The 19,839-nt window shown below is 46.5% G+C and overlaps 1 protein-coding gene across 1 annotated transcript in view; it reads left to right on the top strand.

Annotated features, from left to right (window-relative positions):
- LOC147702164 (uncharacterized) overlaps positions 1–13,780 on the top strand; it is a 41,974-nt gene extending 28,194 nt beyond the window's left edge. Inside the window, exon 2 of the mRNA XM_086929404.1 lies at positions 13,107–13,780. Within this exon, the coding sequence (XP_086785530.1) occupies positions 13,107–13,780 (674 nt within the window). The remainder of the gene's footprint in view (positions 1–13,106) is intronic.
- Positions 13,781–19,839: the final 6,059 nt, after the last annotated feature.

Genomic DNA, 19,839 nt, shown 5'->3' with positions numbered 1-19,839 from the left:
ACTCATCAGTGGGTCGGGTGCCAACACAGTGTCGTCTCTGTGAATGACTGTAGCTCACGCTTTTGAGCCTGGGTGCCACCAACTGAGGACACGTTGAGAAGAGATGGGTAAGCAGTTATTGAGAAATGTTCTGTTTTAAACCATTCATTGGATTGCGGGTATTTGTTTGTTGTGAGTTTTATACATTGCCCTCGTCACCTCTCATGTACTTAGGAGCATGGCTGTCCGTAGTCAGAAGGATAGCTCAGTGAGCTGAATGTTCTCATCTTTAACGAAGTGGTATATTCAGGTTACGTGTTCGAATCCTATGAGGGCGCCTTAGCCTTCCACCCCCAGCAAAGCCCGTGTTTCGCGTCTTTGTGCTGCAACGGGAGGTATGTGTGGAGAGTTATGACAAGGAAGCAAATCACAAAATTAATAGGAAGAACTGAGCCAGGGTCAGACTTCAGAAAATGCTGTGTTTTTCAAGTTACTACAGCAATTACTTTGAGTAGCATTTATTGCAATTTATAATTTCTAAAGACAGACAAAGAAAGATTTAAAGAAGTGTGCCCCGATGATGTTGCCGTGAATGATGAAATACAATTCTTTTATGCACAGTAGATCCAGGGTCAGGTATGCATCCGCTCTGCCGAAAGCAGAAATGTCTGCCTTGAGGTGCTAACGAAGAGATTTTACATGTGCCATCCAAGGACAAACAATCCGAGAGGATCTGTCTGTTAAGCTTAAGGCCCTTCCTGGTCCAGACTTTCATCCAACAGAACAGGGGGCTTAGAGAGACTGTGCCAGCAGGGAACCTGTTTCTGAATTCAGCGTGAACTAAAACAGTGGGAGTGCATTGCGGGATCTGGACATGTCGATGTACGCAGGGCCGGTCCTAGAACTTCTGAGGCCCCGGGCGAAAGGGAAGATGTGAGGCCCCCCTAATTTCTATGTAACATCCAGTCGCGGGCGGCATTATACACGGGTGGGGGGTCTCGTAGGGGTTCGGCGCGGGCGGTAATTAAAAAAATAAATAAACTTACCTTCCCAGGTCTCGTAGTCGTCTCAGCTCCTGACCTGCTCTCCTGCTTTCCTGCCTCTGGTAGGAACAGGAAGCAGGCAGCCTCCTTTCCCTAAGCCAATCACAAGGCTGCAATGGAAGCATTGTGATTGGTCGATACGCCGACCAGCCAGGCGCCTATGGGGAGGCCTTTTTCTCCATGTAGGGTGCAGTGCCCATGACTGGTTTGGTCGGCCCTCAAACAGTCTGCGCCCTTAGCAGTGGGCAAGGGACTCCTCCCCTGCCCTAAAGCAGACCCGCCCACCCCCAACCAAACACTTCTGCTTTCTTGCAGTGCGACAAGCAGAAACATAAAATGGGAGTTTTAGAATTTTGTGTTTCTGCTTCTCGCACTGTGAGAAAGCAGTAGGGCGACGCTCCTCCGCCCGAGTGGAGGAGCCGCCCTTGGTAACATCACAAGAAGCGACATCACTGAAATTGACATCTCAGCACAATTGATCTTATTCGGCATCCCGAAGAGACCTAACGTGGATACCAGTAACATGGACAAAAAGATAAATATACATATAAAAAAAGTCCATATATTTTAAAACTGTATTAAATGGATTACATTTGTCACATTGGATGGAAAAGCTAGGTGCAGTTCTCACAAAAATGTATATTATTTACTCCTCGTTAACTGATTGTTTCCAGATGAGTGCAAGATTCAATTTCCAGTTCTGCCTCATAAAGGGGGGAGATCCTGTTGAGGTAATGAGGGGAGGGATCATTCAAAATATAAAATGACACAAGAGAAAATCTCTCACACCATGGAAATAATTGCAAATTTGAAAAGGCTACCTTATCTTTCTGTGCCATTATTTTGCTACCTTAGGATGACATTAATACTTCTTAATTTGTTTTAACATAAATCCTCTCAGTAGAAGTGGCCGCCTTTAGCGCTAGTGGAGCCCTGTGCGACAATGTTGGTGACCCTCAATGACTCTGCCATGGATTCCCTCACTACCACCCTTTAACAGTGCCACTCAAGTCTCCATAACCACACTCTCTATCAGATACATTTAATTTGATTTACAGAGCCGCTGATACCAGTGTAGGGTGTCAGGGAACTTTATATCACACATTACATGGAGACAATCAATCCTACGTGTGTAAATCACAATAGGTAATGTTACATAAGACAAAGGACTAGGAGTCACATTACAATCATACTAGTAGGCAGTATGGTGTATTAGTGATTGATCTGGAAAAACACAAACTCTGAATTTAGAATGTAATACCATGGTTCAGGGTTCTATTTAATAACTAGAATTGATTTATGTCAAATTAACCCTTTTTGCAACATTGGGATAATCAAAGACTGGGGAAAAACCATAACGCTGTAAATTATACCTTGTAGTTTGCATGCAACTCTTATGACAGTTAATAGCTCATTGTTCGTTGTTAGGATTTTGACTTATAAACTGCAAGTAACAATAGCACCTCTTTGACAAAAGCAGTAACCCATTGGCCTATTTAAATTATGTGGATTTAGTGATCTGCATGGTACATGTTCTTTGCAGCACATTAACCCTCTGCGCTACCTTTTAAAGAAGTCAAAACTTCCACTTGACAAAACTCCATCTCTCTCTAGGAAGAACATTAATCATCGGAGTATTCATGACAATTTTATTGTGGCCATAATTGTTGGAGGCCAGGAAGGAGGCAACAAGTGCTTTAAGAAACATAATATACTCGCAAACATGACTCCCCCAATCAATCAATCAATCAGTGACACTTATAAAGCGCGCTACATACCCGTGGGGTCTCAAGGTGCTGGGGGGGGGGGAGCCGCTACTGCTCGAACAGCCAGGTCTTCAGCTTCTTCCTGAAGGAGAGGTGGTCTTGGGTCAGGCGCAGGTCGGTCGGGAGGGAGTTCCAGGTCTTGGCGGCCAGGTGGGAGAAGGACCTTCCTCCTGTAGTCGCTCTTCGGATGCGGGGGACGGCGGCGAGGGCGTGGTTGGCTGATCGGAGGTGGCGTTTGGGAGCGTAGAAGTTGACTCGGCTGTTGAGGTAGCTCGGGCCTTGGTCGTGTAGGGCTTTGTGTGCGTGGGTGAGGAGGCGGAAGGTGATTCTTTTGTTGACGGGGAGCCAGTGAAGGTCTCGCAGATGTCCGGAGATGTGGCTGGTTCGTGGGATGTCGAGGATGAGTCTGGCTGAGGCGTTCTGGATCCGCTGGAGTCTCTTCTGGAGCTTGGCGGTGGTCCCGGCGTAGAGGGCGTTGCCGTAGTCCAGTCGGCTGGTGACGAGGGCCTGGGTGACGGTCTTCCTGGTCTCGGTGGGGATCCACCAGAAGATCTTCCGTAGCATGCGTAGGATGTTGAAGCATGCCGAGGAGACGTTGTTGACTTGCCTGGTCATGGAGAGGGAGGAGTCCAGGATGAAGCCCAGGTTGCGTGCATGGTCTGTCGGTTTGGGTGCGGTGCCCAGGGCGGGAGGCCACCAGGAGTCGTCCCAGGCGGAGGGAGAGGAGCCCAGGATGAGGACCTCCGTCTTGTCCGAGTTCAGTTTCAGGCGGCTGGTCGTCATCCACTCGGCTACCTCTTTCATCCCTTCGTGCAGGTTGGCTCTGGCGGCGGCGGGGTCGTTGGTCAGGGAGAGGATCAGCTGGGTGTCGTCGGCGTAGGAGATTATGCTGAGGTTGTGTTTGCGTACGATGGCCGCGAGGGGGCTCATGTAGACGTTGAAGAGGGTGGGGCTCAGAGATGATCCTTGGGGGACGCCGCAGATGACTTCGGTGGCCTCTGACTTGTACGGTGGTAGGCGGACTCTCTGTGTTCTCCCGTCGAGGAAGGAGGTGATCCACTCCAGCGCCTTGTCCTGGATTCCGACGTTGCTGAGGCGCCGTACTAGGGTGCGGTGGCAGACCGTGTCGAATGCCGCGGAGAGGTCTAGGAGGATGAGGGCCGCTGTTTCTCCATTGTCCATCAGGGCTCGGATGTCGTCGGTGGCGGCGATGAGGGCGGTCTCGGTGCTGTGGTTGGCTCGGAAGCCGGACTGTGAGGGGTCGAGGGATCCGTTCGTCTCGAGGAAAGCGGCCATCTGCTTGTTGACGGTCTTCTCGATGACTTTGGCTGGAAACGGGAGGAGCGAGATGGGGCGGTAATTCTTGAGGTCGGTGGGGTCCAATGTTGGTTTCTTGAGTAGGGCGCTGAGTTCGGCGTGTTTCCAGCTCTCGGGGAAGATGGTGGTGTCGAGGGATGTGTTGATGATGTCTCGCAGGTGGGGTGCGATGACAGCGTCGGCTTTGTTGAAGACGTGGTGAGGGCAGGGGTCGGTCGGTGATCCGGAGTGGATGGAGTTCATCGTGCGGATGGTGTCTTCGGTGCTGATCGGGGTCCAGGCGCGGAGGGTGGTGGTGGGGGGTGGTTGTTCGGTCATGGTGTGCGTTGGTTGGTTGTTGAAGCTGTTGTGTATGTCCGCGATCTTGTTGTGGAAGTATGAAGCCAGGGAGTTGCAGAGGTCTTGCGATGGGGTGATGTCGTTGTTTCCTGCGCTGGGGTTGGAAAGCTCTTTGACGATGTTGAAGAGTTCCTTGCAGTTGTGTGCGTTGTTGTCCAACCGGTCCTTGAATGCTGTTTTCTTGGCGGCGCGGATCAGCTGGTGGTGTTTCCGGGTGGCAAGTTTGAAGGAGGTCCTGTTGTCCGGTGTCGGTTCCCTTCTCCAGACTTTCTCGAGGGCTCGGCAGTTCTTCTTGGAGCTCTTGAGTTCGTCGGTGAACCATGGGGCTTTCTTGCTGCCGGGTCTGCTGGGCGGGGTCCTCAGTGGGGCGAGTTCGTCCGCGCAGTTGCTGATCCACTTCGTGAGATTGTCGGCGGCCTGGCTGGGGTTCGCTGAGCTGGCAGGAGGGTGCTGGCTCAGGGAGGTGGCGAGCTGGTCTGCTGTGATCTTGTTCCAGCTTCTGCGGGCGGTCTGTTGCTGGTGGTGGTGGGTCGTTGTTTTCTTGAAGGTGAAGTGGACGCAGCTGTGGTCCGTCCATTGAAGCTCTGTGGTGTGGCTGAAGTTGATGTCCTTGCTGGATGAGAAGACAGCGTCGAGTGTGTGTCCGGCGAGGTGGGTGGGGGTGGACACCAGTTGCTTGAGTCCCAGGTTGGTGAGGTTGTCGAGCAGGGTGCTGGTGTTGCGGTCGTTGTTGTTCTCCAGATGGAAGTTGAGGTCTCCCAGGAGGATGTAGTCAGCGGAGGGGAGGGCATGTGGGCTGACGAAGTCGGCGATGTCCTCGCTGAATTGTGTGCGTGGTCCAGGGGGTCGGTAGATCAGGGTGCCTCTGAGGGTGGTGTTCGGGTTGGTGTGGATCTGGAAATGCAGGTGTTCGGCGGTGGTCAGGGAGTTGTCGGTGCTGGTCGTGAGACGGATGGTGCTCCTGTGGATGATGGCGATGCCTCCTCCCATCTGGTTGGCGTTTCGGTCCCTCCGGACGATCTTGTAGCCCTCTGGGATGGCGATGGCGATGTCGGGAGCTGAAGAGGCGTTCATCCAGGTCTCCGTGAGGAAGGCAACGTCTGGAGCTGTGGTGTCGAGGAGGTTCCAGAGTTCGATGGCATGTCTGTGGATGGAGCGGGTGTTGAGCAGGATGCACTTGAGGTGGGTTCTGCTGGTGTTCGGCTTGGTGGGTGCTGGTGCGAGGCAGGTCCGGATGCAGGTGAACTTGCAGGCGTGGCAGCTGAAGGGTCCGTGGGTACGTCGTGGAGAGGCTTGATGGCATTCTGGGAGTCGGCCGGTGTTGAGAGCGGTGAGGGTGGCGGCGGAGTACGTCAGGCGGGTCGGTCGGGGTCTTCGTGGGCCAGGGGTCCTGGCGCTGGTCGCGATCCGGTCGCGGACGGGCGTAGACGGGCTTACCTTTGGCGCGCCTTCGGCGCACAATCGGCGCGCCCGCTGCGCGTGACCGCTGCACGTCCGCACGGTCGCCATTTAAGGCGAAGTGCGCGGGTGGGCGGAGCAGCTGGGAGGCGGGAGCGGGGAGGGAACAGAAGAGAAAAAGGGGCGGGGCCAATGTCGGTGGCGGGAAGCGAGAGCGGAGGGCGGCGAGGTAGGCGGCCAATCAGGAAGGAAACTGGACACGGCACAGGGGATACAAAGAAATTAACAGGCACAAATTTAGGGCAAAACAAATAAAAACGGCAAAATACGCGAGCAGACGGCAGAAATAGACAAGCACAAATTACGGGCAAAACAAGGAAAAACGGCAAAATACCCGAAGTCAGCACTCAGTGCGATCTCATAGGTCGAACCACCCTAGAGCCTTCCTGCTCAAGGGTCCTATGACCTCAATGACAGTCACTAGGGTGTGCTGCTTCGAAGGCCTGCCCAAAAGACTCAAGTTGAGCTTCAATAAGGGTTGTAATGGACAGGCCTTCAAGTTTAACCCACACTTGCCACCGCTATGGTCCACCTGCTGGTGCTCAGACACCCTTTTTCCAAAGTCTTTCGGGGCCTACTAAATGTGCTCTCTTAGGAGAGTGGTCTGGTGGACTGGTCATGAAGGCTGAACCTGGTTCCCCAGTTCCAAATTTGGCAGCTCTTACCATAGTGCCACATCCTCTCCCTCACTGAACACCATACTGCCCCACTGGGAGAAACTTACATTTTGAACCTTTTATTTCTCTCCATCCCAATGCTGCAGGTTGGAAGAGAAAAATGTCAGAAAAAAAGATGACCTTTCCAGCAACTGTTTTTATTTTTTGGATTCATTTCACTGGAGAACAAATAAAGTGGCTACAAGGCCCAGGGAAAGGGGCCCCCACACCTGGACCTTGCAGCTTTTTATAGTGCTTAGAGGCCCAGAGAAAGGGGGCCCCCACACCTGTACCTTGCAGCTTTCTATGGTGCATAGAGGCACAGGGGAAGGGGGCCCCCTTCACTGGGCCTTTGAAGCTGTGAGTCAATTCGTAAAACACTGCCCTAGCACTGGCAGTTTTACATACATTAAGTTAACAAAAGCCAGTTGATCTGGCTGCTCCCTCCTCCCCTCACCCACCTCCCTTACCTGAGTCCGGCTGGTCCTGGAAACAAAAGGGGCCTTCTGTCACCTGGAACAAAATGCAGACAGGGAATGGCCGTACTTAACAGAGGTGCTGCTCCGCCCCTGGCACTGTGATGCTGGCTGGCTGCTCTGCCTTCCCCCCACCCCTGCACCACCAGGAATGCCAACCCGCCGTGATCAACAAGGTCGACTCCAGACTTGTATGTGTATTGTATTGTGATTGTGCGGGGAGGGGGCCCAGCAGGAGCAGATGGGCAATCTGTGAAAGTGTGGCCTTTCACAGTGAAGCGGTGGTGGCCCCCTGTCTTGCAGCCGAGCGCGAGGCCCGGGGCAGCTGCACACACTGCCCATGCCTAGCGCCGGCCCTGGATGTACGAATTTGTTTTTAGCCACTAGAATTGCATTAGTCTAATCAGGACTTGAAGGGACTAGAAACCCAACTTACAGGCAAAGCTAACAGTGGTCCCAGTGGTTTTCACAAGCTCAGCTCTCTCCTGCTCCACTTTCATGTGTAGCCTGAACCTGGGTGTAAATTTCACCAAATCCTATGTCGTGGTAGTTGGTTCATGTTGGACTAGATCCATGACCTTTATGGTTCGCGACAATATCCCAGACAAAGTCTCAACCTTTTCCTATTTAGGAGTGCTATTTGATGCTAAGATCAACTGGCTGATTATTATCATTAAAGGGCAATCACATATGGGGCAGTTAAAACCCCCTGCTAAGTTTGTCAGCACCAGTTCCACCCCCACCCCATGGCTCACCTTCGACTTTAGGGTTGAGCTTCAGTGTTGTATGCTAGAAACTCCCCATCAGACCCACCTCTGGCATTGTAAAAGTTCAGCAACAGGATAGGGGGAGCCCAGAACAGCTAACATTGCCCCCCGCAAGCATTGTCCTCATATCCCACATCAGATCCACAAGATGCCAGCTCAACTCCACTGCCACAAAAGTAATCAAACCCTGCTTGCTCTGCCTGCCGCGAATGTCTGTCAAAATATCGAAATCAAAAATATCGAAATACAAAAATATCGGAACAAAAATATCGAAGTCAAAAATATAGGAATCCTATCCCTAACAAGGTAAGTACAAAAATATCGAAAAAATAATATCGTAGTACAAAAATATCGAAATTAAAAATATCGTTTTTTTAAATGTATTAATAATAATGTAAAAATAATTATAAAATACATATAATGTTACAAATATTAAATAAAAATATTAAAACATAATTAAAAATTTAAAACTAATACATATACATTTAAAATAAATTAAAAACTTAATAATTTAATGTAATTTTATATTTTTTAATTTCATTTAATTGATTTAATTTAAATTTATTTTATTTTTACCCTGTACGACTGTACCCCAAAAACCCAAAACTGACCCTGAACCCTAAAAATACCCCTTTACCCAAAAACCCAAAACTGACCCTGAAACCTAAAAATATCCCTGTACCCCAAAAACCCCAAACTGACCCTAAACCCTAAAAATACCCCTTTACCCAAAAACTGAAAACTGACCCTGAACCCTAAAAATACCCCTTTACCCAAAAACTGAAAACTGACCCTAAACCCTAAAAATACCCCTTTACCCAAAAACTGAAAACTGACCCTGAACCCTAAAAATACCCCTTTACCCATGAACTGAAAACTGACCCTGAACCCTAAAAATACCCCTTTACCCAAAAACTGAAAACTGACCCTGAACCCTAAAAATACCATTTTACCCATGAACTGAAAACTGACCCTGAACCCTAAAAATACCCCTCTACCCATGAACTGAAAACTGACCCTGAACCCTAAAAATACCCCTGTACCCAAAATTAATTAATATTATTTAATTACCAATTAATTATTAATTAACAATAACAATAAAGTAAATATATTAGCACATTTGCTGTAATTAATTTAATTTAATAATTAATATTATTTTGCCCAATTAATTAATTAAGAATAACAATAAATAATATATAAAAAAATTACTATAATTAATGTAATAAAATAATTAATAATAATTAATTACCAACTAATTAATAATTATAAATATGTAGAAAATTATAATAATTAATAACTATTTAATAGAAATTAATTACCAATTAATTATTAATTAAAATATGTACAAACATATATCAATTAATTAATTATTATTAAATTACTTCCCACCCTATTCCCCCATAACCCGCTACAGAACATATTTATCAATTAATCAACTAATTAAAAATAATTAAAAATTAATTCTCAATTAATTAATTAATAATTCCTACTAATTAATAATTAATTTAACATAATTAAATTACTTCCCACCCTATTCCCCTATAAACCCACAACCCGCTACAGTAGTAAAAGACAATATTTAATTAAATTACATTAAAAATAAATAATAAAACATAATAAATACAATATAATATACACTAAATTTATTTAAAAATTGATATTAGTAACATCAAAGTTATTAATTTCGATATTGTTAACATCGATATTTACAACTTCGATATTACTGATATCATACCAATATCGATATTTAGACTGTCGATATTACTTACCTTCGATATTTTTGTATATCAATATTTAAACTTCGATATTTTGGTATATCGATATTTAAAACTCGATATTTTGTCTGTGTACCCCCTGCCGCTGAGGGCACTGCTGGGGTAAAGTAAGTCTTGCAGCCTTCTATAAAAAAGACATTCTTCGCTTCCTAAGTTTCCTGCAAACAGATGATCTGAAAAGTTTTTATCAAACTCCACCCAATTTGGGTCGGGAAACTTGTCTTAGAGCCCTGAAATATTCCAGGACAATAACTTTTATGCCCCTTGAAAATGTGGCTAAGCTGACTATTGTGGAGGTGATGGACTTGGCAGTTGGAGAGCGGGGCTTAATGGACTCGGAGGGGACTACTGATGAGGTAGCATACAGAGGGTGTAAAGGGAAGAACAGTAGCTCCCAGTCTGTCACACATCTCAAGACTACTCAAGGGAGCAAATCGATTCGGAAGGTTCTGCAATGGCGGATGCTAGATGAACTGACTGGTGCTACCATAATAGCTCTGTGTTACCAACCAAGGGGCAGACTGGTACGATAATCCTTCTTTGGTTTACAAAAAGAACCCCAGGGGGAGAGATATGATGCCCTGTGAGTCAGGAAACCTGTGGAGGGGTAATGCAGCCTAGTTTTTGTAATCTGCAACCACCCAGCTAACTCAACGAACCATAGGAATTGAGTCTTCAATCCCCACGTTTACGTGGGCATGCAGATGCAGCCAACGCGCCACTTTATTTTTTAACTCCTGTAGGGGCTCAGGTGCATAGTTTGATCAAGGTGGGATTTTCCGCAGAACCACAACATATGGGGTGGCTTTTGGGAGTAAATTCAATGTGTCCCTGGGGTGAGGCTGTTGTTCTATGGGTACTCTCTGTTGTAGAGGCAACTTGAGACGTGGGAGTGTTGTGACAGAAGGAGTCACAGACATGTAGGAGGAGCCCAAATGATCCTTTTGTGGCCTGGTAAGACCTACTGTAATTGCAGACGTACCCTGGGAGTGGTGGTACTATCCCCCCTGGCAAGAGCTGTGGAGACCACTGGCTGGGGGAGTGTGCTACCTTACCTGCAAGTCCCTCCCACCATTGATGTGAACCAAAACAGACATTCTATTCTCAATGTCACTTTACCTAGACATTGGTTCAAGTTTTGCTTTCAGAACGGCCTGAGCTCTGAGATTAGTTCCTTACTGGAGGGGGCCTTTTCTGCAGATCACAATAAATTAGAGTTGGATGGGGAGACTCGAAGGTCCCGAAGCTCTCAGATACTGCATGCACCCCCTTCTCCTCTGTTTATAACTTGGACTTATGGGACATGTGGAGAATGAGCCAGGAGCTGGGGCTACTGTAGCCCCCTCCGATGACCACGTTCTAGTTTCCAGGGACCCCCCATGGCTTCCCTTCAACACCCTCTCCCCTTCTGCTCCCCAATCACTCGGGGACAAGTCCCTTCATCTCTCCTTGGGTCCTCTGAGGACATGGGATAACCAGATAAAGGATGGGGGAGACTGTCACTAGAGAGTGATAGCCGTCTTTCCGGCAGCTCAAGTTTTTAGACACCACTGAAAAAGTTCGGGTTCTTCAATGGTTTTGACTCTCAGTGGAGGGGGCGGCGAAGGTACCTTGGCGGTGTGAGCTTTCCTCATCCCCATGAGTGAGCCGCAGAGGCAGCACTACCCCACCTAAGCACAAGCTACACATGCAAAGCCGTTCCTCCAAGGAACTAGTGTACAATAGCCCAAAGCAGATCAAACACCAACAGATGCAGTTCTCTTCCCTCGTGCCCCTTGCTTGTCCTCGTGTACAAGCATAATAATCCAAATAGTCCTCCCTAACTGATCAGCAGGAGAAAATACACAATGCTATGCAAAGGGCACTAACAGAGCGACTCCAGAGTTGGGCAAAGAAAAATGATAGAAGAACACTACCACGCTCGTCACCTGCACTGCGGCCGGTCTGTAGAAGGTCCTTGCTTTGACGGTCACACTCTTGGGATTTCTTAAACCCTTCCAACTGAGCCACCATACATCAGGTACCTGGGAGTGCCAGGGGGATGGTCCTACAACATTCTTACCAGAAGGATGCAAACTCTACAAACTATCAACAAATTAACATTTAAAATGAAACACACATTTTTTTTTAAAATTCAACTCAAAAGAAAGCCCGTTTGACATTGACACACCCCCAACAGCGGAAAAGCTGCAAAACAGTGTGAAGCATTCAAACAGAACATACATGTAATTATACAAAATATAAGTAGTTGCATTATTTTATATGTAAGTAACAAACTACAAACTTTACAATATTGTATGTATTTATACTATTGCTCTACTTTCAGATACAAAAGGAGAGAGGCAACAAACTACACAACCTTGCAGAAAGGAAAACAGCTACCAAAGGATTTGGAGTGCATACTTACCCCTTTTCAGTTCTTTCCAGCAGATTTCGATGTGGCTCTCTTTCTTCAGGTGCCCCCTTGACAGGAGCATCTTCACCCTGAGGAATACGACCACATCTTCGGCGAGATACAGGTAAGTGCTTTGGACCATGTAGCCATTACAGGGACTGCCCACATGTGGGTCAGACTCCTGCAATGGGCATTTTACCTACACACAGGCATTGATATTTATAGAAATTCATTGCCCACCGCCCCAAGACCACCACAGCCATACTGCCGGCCCCTCAGGAAACTTATAATACAGTGGTCGGAAGGCCACAGGGACAGCGGTCTCCTAGCAGTCGCAGAAGTGGTCCTTTGGCGGTCAGACGGCTGAAGTTATAATAAGGCCCTAAATCACATGGGCCACACCTACAGCCAAGAATGTGCATCAACAGAACATATGAAAATGTACCAAATATTATTCTAATGCTTACTATCGGAGGGCATATACAAAAGATGCTGTTGTAATTCACAACTGTGTAAATACATTCCTGCTAATAATAAATTAGACTGCATGTTCAAAAAGAACTTCAAGACGGTGCCGGACCCTGCACATCACTTTTACCTCACCATACGTGTATGGAAAGAGGGGTAGAAAAAGAAGAACTGCTAGCATTCAAAAGGATAAGTGAGGAACTATCGGAGTGCGGAAATGGGATAATAATGAGAGGCACTCGGATAGTAATGCCTCGGACACTGAGAAGAAGAACAGTGGAACTGGCCCATGAATCACACAGAGGAATTGTAGCAACAAAAAAAATGTTGCGGAAAAAAGTGTGGTTTCTGGGACTAGACAACATGGTGGAAGAAATGATGATGCGCTCTCTCATTTGTCAAATAACAGGGCCCTCACCAAAGCCAGAACCGCTGCAAAAGTCCCAACTACCAAAGGCGGTGTGGACAGAGCTGGCAGCAGATTTTTTTGGCCCCCTGGAAACAGGAAGTTGCCTGCTAGAAATCATAGATGAATACTCAAGGTTCCCAATAGTGACACCAGTAGTATCAACATCGGCCAACGCAACACTGCCAGTGCTGGATGATGTATTCGCAGCATGGGGCTCACCCTAGACACTAAAAACAGACAATGGCCCGCCATTCTCAGGCGAGGAATTCAAGAAGTTCATGGCATACCTGGGAGTAAATCACAGAAGAATAACACCGCTGTGGCCACAGGCAAACAGCATGGCAGAACGGTTCATGGGAACCATCAAGAAGGCGATACAGAGGGCGAAACTGACGCAAATATCAACTGGGCAGGCCCTATGTCAAGTACTAAGAGACTATCGCAACACCCCTCACAGCTCCACGAGGAGATGCCCTGCAGAACTGGTACTAGGGCGCTCAAGCAGAACGAGACTGCCACAAATAAAGGAAGTGGAGAAAACGGAACAAAAGGACATTGCGGCAAGAGACAAGGAACAGAAAGCGAAGATGAAAGCATACGCTGACCAGAGAAGACATGCAACAAACACAAAAATAAAAGAAGGAGACACTGTGCTAGTGAAACAGAGACAAGTGAAAAAGTTGGACAGGGCCTTCTCAAAAGATCCATTTAAGGTGGCAGAAGTCAAAGGGGCAATGGTCACGGCATCAGCCTGCCAATACCACATCACGCGGAACTGCTCCCATTTCAGGGAATCGAAGACAAAAGAAGAAGAGATACCAAAGCAAGAACTGAAGGAAGACACACCACAAGCAGAATCACCAACTGACATCAGAGAACAGCGACCAAGAAGGGAATGCAAAAAGACGAGAAGACTGTTTGAGGAGATGTAAAGAGATAGAGGTTGTGGACAGCTACATGTCAGAAGGGTAGACATTTCTCTCTCTCTCTCTCTCTCTCTCTCTCTCTCTCTCTCTCTCTCTCTCTCTATCTCTCTCTCTCTCTCTCTCTCTCTCACCGTCACGAGCTACAGACCAAAAAAAAAAAAAAATGGAAAGAAAATGTTTGTTCACAACAAGGGGGGAGATGTCGTGCCTTGGACAATGGCACTAGGAACCTGGGGCACAGGGTGGGGGACAGGGGACACCGGACACCACATCCGGTCATGGGAGGGGACCAGGGGACATTCTGGGATAGGACCTCGAGGTGGGAGGTCGCGGGAGCAGCATGCTGTAAGCAGATCTTGTATGACTAATAAAGGTACCTTGGATTATCACCACCGTGTCCTGTGTGTTCCTGAGAAGAAGAACACGAAAGGTGCCAGGTCCTTCCCTCAGTTAAGAATTACCAGAAGTCCACAACACTTAAACTTATTTGTGAACCACTCTGTGATATAACCTGGAAGGATTCAGTTAAGGATAAGATTTTAATTGTGGGTCTCATGTATTGACCACAAAATAAAGTTTCCAATACCTGAGAGTGCCCCCTCCTCAAAGCCCTGTCTCAGGGCTGGTTTTGAGGGAAAAAACTGCAATGAAACATTTTCATCACTTGTGGTGGAGTGAATCTAGAAAACAGGCTCCCAAGACTGTTTCTCCAGCGACAACCGTTCCAATGAATGAGATATTGCAATATATCCTTTACTATTATGTGAGTTGACAGAGTGCACTACTGCCCAGAAGAAGGCGTCCTGGCGTTAAACTATTGAGGAAGGGAAGGAGAATTACCTCTGTGGAGAACAGCCCTCGACTGGATCAGCTCCATTCTCTCTGGCAGAACCACAAGGATCAGACTCCCTCCCTTGCTCTCCGAACCTACTGAGATCAACTGCGGAGTACCCCAAGGATCCTCACTCAGCCCCACGCTCTTCAACATCTACATGGCTCCCCTCGCCGCCATCGACAGACAGCATGGGTTAAGCATAGTTTCCTACACCGACGACACCTAGCTCATCCTCTCTCGCACGAAAAACCCAGGAGACACCAGACTCAGCTTCCAAGAAGGAATTAAAGATGTTGCAGCCTGGATAAGCAACCGCTGCTTAAAACTGAACTCTGAGAAGACAGAGGTCCTTCTCCTCGGACCCTCCCCCACCATGTGGGACAGCTCCTGGTGGGCCCCCTGCCCTTGGACACCCACCCACCCGACAGACCAGGAGCAGAACCTCGCCATCATCCTAGACTCTGCCTTCACTTTGACCCACCAGATCAACGCCGTCACCTCCACCTGTTTCAACTTCCTCTGCATCCTCTAAAAGACTTTCAAGTGGATCTCCCCCGAATACAGAAAGACCGCCACCCACGCACTCATAACCAGCAGACTGGATTATGGCAATGTCCTCTAAGCCAGAATAAAAAAAAAAACCCTGCTTCACAAGCTCCAAACCATACAGAACACTGCAGCCAGATTCGTCCTCGGAACCCCACAACATGAGCACATGACCCAGCATCTACAAGACCTCCACTGGTGCCCCATCGAGAAGAGAGTGACCTTCAATCTACTCACCCACGCCAACAAATCCCTCCACATCGGACCCAAATACCTCAAAAAAAGAGACTCCTTCCACATACCCAAAAGGAACCTCTGCTCCGCCGACCTCGCCCTGGCAGAGACACCACGCATCCGCAGAACGAGAGCAGGCGGAAGAGCCTTCTCCTACGTCGCAGCAAAGACCTGGAACGAGCTCCCAGTCAACATCAGACGCTCCCCCACTCTGCACACCTTCAGGAAGTGCCTCAAGACCTGGCTATTCGACTGACCTGGAGGCGCACCCCTCCTCCCCAGCACCTTAAGACCCTCACGGGTGAGTAGCGCGCTTTACAAGCCCCCTGATTGATTGATTGATTGTTATGGGGTGCATGTGGAGTTCAGTAGCAGGCCCCATTAAAAAAAAGGTAAAAGGCACCGCCTAGTGATCCATCCAGGTTAATGTAAATTATTTGTTAGGAAGAGAACTGGTAATATATGAGAAATTCAGGTCTAATACGTGTCTGGCTTTATGAGTCAGATGTAGTGAGAGCAAAGGAAGGCCATATGTAGCCATGCCTTGGACTACAGCATGTGTTAAGGGGTCAAGCCCATCATCAAGTAGGTGAATAAGGTCACCCAGCAACATAAAGGTGGATGATTTTAGTACATAAGGGACAATGAGGTTGGTTAGGTCTGTGCTAAAAGAAGATTAAGGGTCTAATTATGAGTTGGTGGTCCTCCTGTCTGCCTGACATCAGCGCACCGACAGGAGGACCGTCGAGCCCCCGCCCACCTGGTTACAACTGTAATCTATGGTGGGTGGGCGGTGCTGCAGTGGTCTCACAGTGGCGGCTATATAAGGCTCATAGGTGAGCCTTAACTGCTGACACTCCGTGAAAGAACCTGAGGCACATTCGTGCAGGATGTAGGATGCATGGCACACAATGCAGAAACTTGGGTGCAATTCCAGGGGGGGCACAACATATGCCCCCCGCATGCACAGGAGTGGCAGGTGGCCCTGGTTGGGCCCCCTTTGTTGTTTCCCGCCACCATTTATCATGGCATACTCACCTCCATGTAGGGGGCAGTGGACAGGCAACCCTTAATATGCACGTCAACACCGCAGCGGTACCGCCAGCATATTGCTGCCCCCTTCTGCTGCACGACCGCCAGATGATGCTGGACCCCCTGCAGACGCGGCGGTCCTGTGACAGTCAGAGTACCACACTCTGAATACTGCACGTGGACCTGTAGTGCTGGCAGTGGTCAGACCGCCACAGCCAGTACGGTGGTCCTGTGAACCACTGTACTCGTAATAAGTCCTTTAAAGATGGCAGGTTAATAAATGAAAATACCAAAAGCAAAAAAACGCTTGACTCTCAACTTGAAAAGAATAACAATAGCCTTGTTAGGCTCAGTTTTGGCAATAATGTAGCAGTTGAAAGAGTTGCAATAAATAACTGCAAGTACCCCACCCCTCTTCGAAGTGTGGCTGTGGTGCAATATGAATAGCTGGCAGGAATTGTCAAAACAATGTCCAGATTAGTTTTGCTGCTATATCTGAAGTACATCTTTCAACAAAAAGACTATAGTCAGTTCAGGATGTCTTAATATTGAGCAGTTATACACATTTTAACATTTAAAAAGCATTCTTTGCTTCAGATTTCCAAAAGAATTGCATTTTATTCTAGTAGTGTGAGGTTAGTGGATGTACAAAACTAGAAAACCCCTGAATTAAGCAGAATTTAGAAATTGGTAAATCAAATATATTTTTTTGCTTCCTTTACAATTTTAGGAGAATGCCACTTCAAAATAACTTCTATGTTTTAATCCATTTGTTTGTCACGTGCAGTAATGATAAATCAAAGAAATTCTATAAATCCTGATGATAGAATATTTTTCAGCTTTGTCAAATAAACTATGTTTATTCAGAAGAGATGGGACTATCCAAACTTGGAGAATGTGTTTTGACAGAATCTCTGAATAAATCAAGATGTTATAAATAGACAATGATACATCTACTCAGCACTTCATACAAAGCTTAATTTCTAAGAACAAAAATAAAACGCAGAAGATGCATTACTGAGCCCAACAGGCTTCACTAGATATTTATAAAGCCCAACTTTCTTTTTGAAAGGAGTCTTTCACTGATCACACTGACACATTCTGACCAAATGGTAAGCACCTCTTAAATCCATTTTAATGAACACTTCATGACCTTTGACCTGATCTAATAGAGCTGAAATTAACAAGAATATCTATCTCTGATGGGGATTGTGTGAAGGACTAGATGATCTGTACATGTTCTAACATTTCCATCCTTTTTAGGAATAAAAATACATTATTAGTTAACCCCGTAACTGCTGCGCCAGCAAAGGGTCATATGTTTACATACCTCAAGGTTTTCCTAAAGAAATTAACTGTTGAAATAAAGAAATATAGAAAATGAGCAGGAAGAAAATGGCCATTCGGGACAATGTTTTAATCTGTAAGCTTTTGTCACGACGGCCGATTTACAAAAGGAATATAACATGCACCTACTAGACCCTTCTGGTTGTGGGGATATGTAGGTTATATTTGTTCTTGAAGAATCTAAGGTACCCGATCCCACTACTGAGCTGCACCGTACAGTGTTTTTTCTTTATGTACCAAGTGTAGATCAATTCATATGGTGAAAGAGTGGAAAATATGTATGAAGGAAACCTACGCATTTCTAAAATGGCAACAAAATATGGAGTTTAGGAGCAGTGGTTATTTGTACCTCAGTGAGTTTGTGGGTACCCATAATAGCATATATTTTAGAGGGTATTAATTTAAAATTCCTTCTTTCTTACACATTGGCTTACATTTGGAAGGCACAAGTGCAGTGAAATCTCATTGATAATAACACATATTCTACTATTCTATGCTCCCACATGTCTTCCGATATAAATGGTACATTACTTGTATGGATATGCCTTGTACCTGTGACAGGAAATGGCCCAAAATGCAACATGAATACATCCCACTTTTTCCACTCAAAACTGCCCCTTTTTTTGCAAAGTGGGTAGCCGTGGATTTTGGGCACCTTGTAGATCTAACAAATATACACACTTTTAAAAACTACATGCCTTGGGGAATGTAGCATGGGGTGACTTGCATGGCTCTCATCAGGCTTTTTTAATCAGAATCCCTTGTAAATCTCACACTTTGTTTAAAAACACATTATATTCACATTTCTGTGAAAGAAAGTTCTGGAATCTGCAGGGAGCCACAAACTTAATTTCACCCAGCATTCACGCAAGTCTCCCGACAAAATTGGTACCTCACTTATGTGCGTAGGCCTAGTTCCCATGACAGGAAATGACCCAAAATAACATGGATACATCAAACCTTTCCACTCAGAACTAACCCTTTTTTGCAAAATAGGTAGCTGGTCATTTTCTGCCCTAACTCAGCAGGCACCTTAGAAACCTAGCAAACTTGCAAAATAATGAAAACTAGACACCTAGGGAAAACCAGGTTGGGGTGCCTTGTATGCATCTCAGCAGGTTTGTTTACCCTGAATCCCTTGCAAATGTCAATTTTGACTAGATAAACACATTTTCCTCACATTTCTGCAATGGAAAATTCTAGAATCTGTAGGTAGCCACAAACTTCCTTCCACCAGCATTTTTTCAAGTACCCAGAGAAAAATGGTTCCTCACTTGTGTGGGTAAGCTGAGTGCACATGACCGCAAACAGCCCGCAACCCAACATGGATACATCACATTTTCCACTCAAAACTGACCCTTTTCTTGAAAAGTGAGAAGTTCTGATTTTGGGCTCGAGCTCAGTGGGCACTTTGGAAAACCTAGCAAACTGGCAAATTTTTGGAAACTAGACACCTGGGGAAATTCAGGGTGGGGTGACTTGCATGGATCTCACCAGGTTATTTTATCCAGAATCGGTTGTAAACCTCAAACTTTGACAAAAAAAACTAATTTTTCTCACATTTCTGTGTTAAAGTGGGTAGATGTGGATTTTGGGCCTTAGCTCAGCCGACACATAGGGAAACCTTGCAAACTTTACAAGTATACAACACAACACACACACACACTTGTGCATTTATGAAAACTAGACATGTGAGGGAATCCAGGGTGGGCTGACTTGCGTGATCTCACCAGGTTTTTTACCCAGATTCTCTTGCAAACCTCCAACTTTGACTAAAAAACACATTTCCCTTGCATTTCTGTGATGAAAAGTTCTGAAATCTGTGGGGAGCCACACATTTCTTACCACCCTGAGTTGCAACATGTCCCCTGATACGAACAGTATACCACTTACGTTGGTGGGTCAAAAGACCATGACAAAACAAGCATTTGCAATGCAATAGGTCTTGCATTTGCGAGAGTTTGAGCTATTGGCATTGTAAATGACAACGCCTTTTATTTATGTGTTTGGAAACTTGCAAACTGGGTGTAAATACGCACTTTGTACTTATAGAAGCAAGGCTGGCAGTAAA

This window comes from Lissotriton vulgaris, chromosome 7 (assembly GCF_964263255.1).
Source record: "Lissotriton vulgaris chromosome 7, aLisVul1.2, whole genome shotgun sequence".
NCBI classification, from domain to species: Eukaryota; Metazoa; Chordata; class Amphibia; order Caudata; family Salamandridae; genus Lissotriton; species Lissotriton vulgaris.
This window is presented reverse-complemented; position numbering and strand designations above follow the sequence as displayed.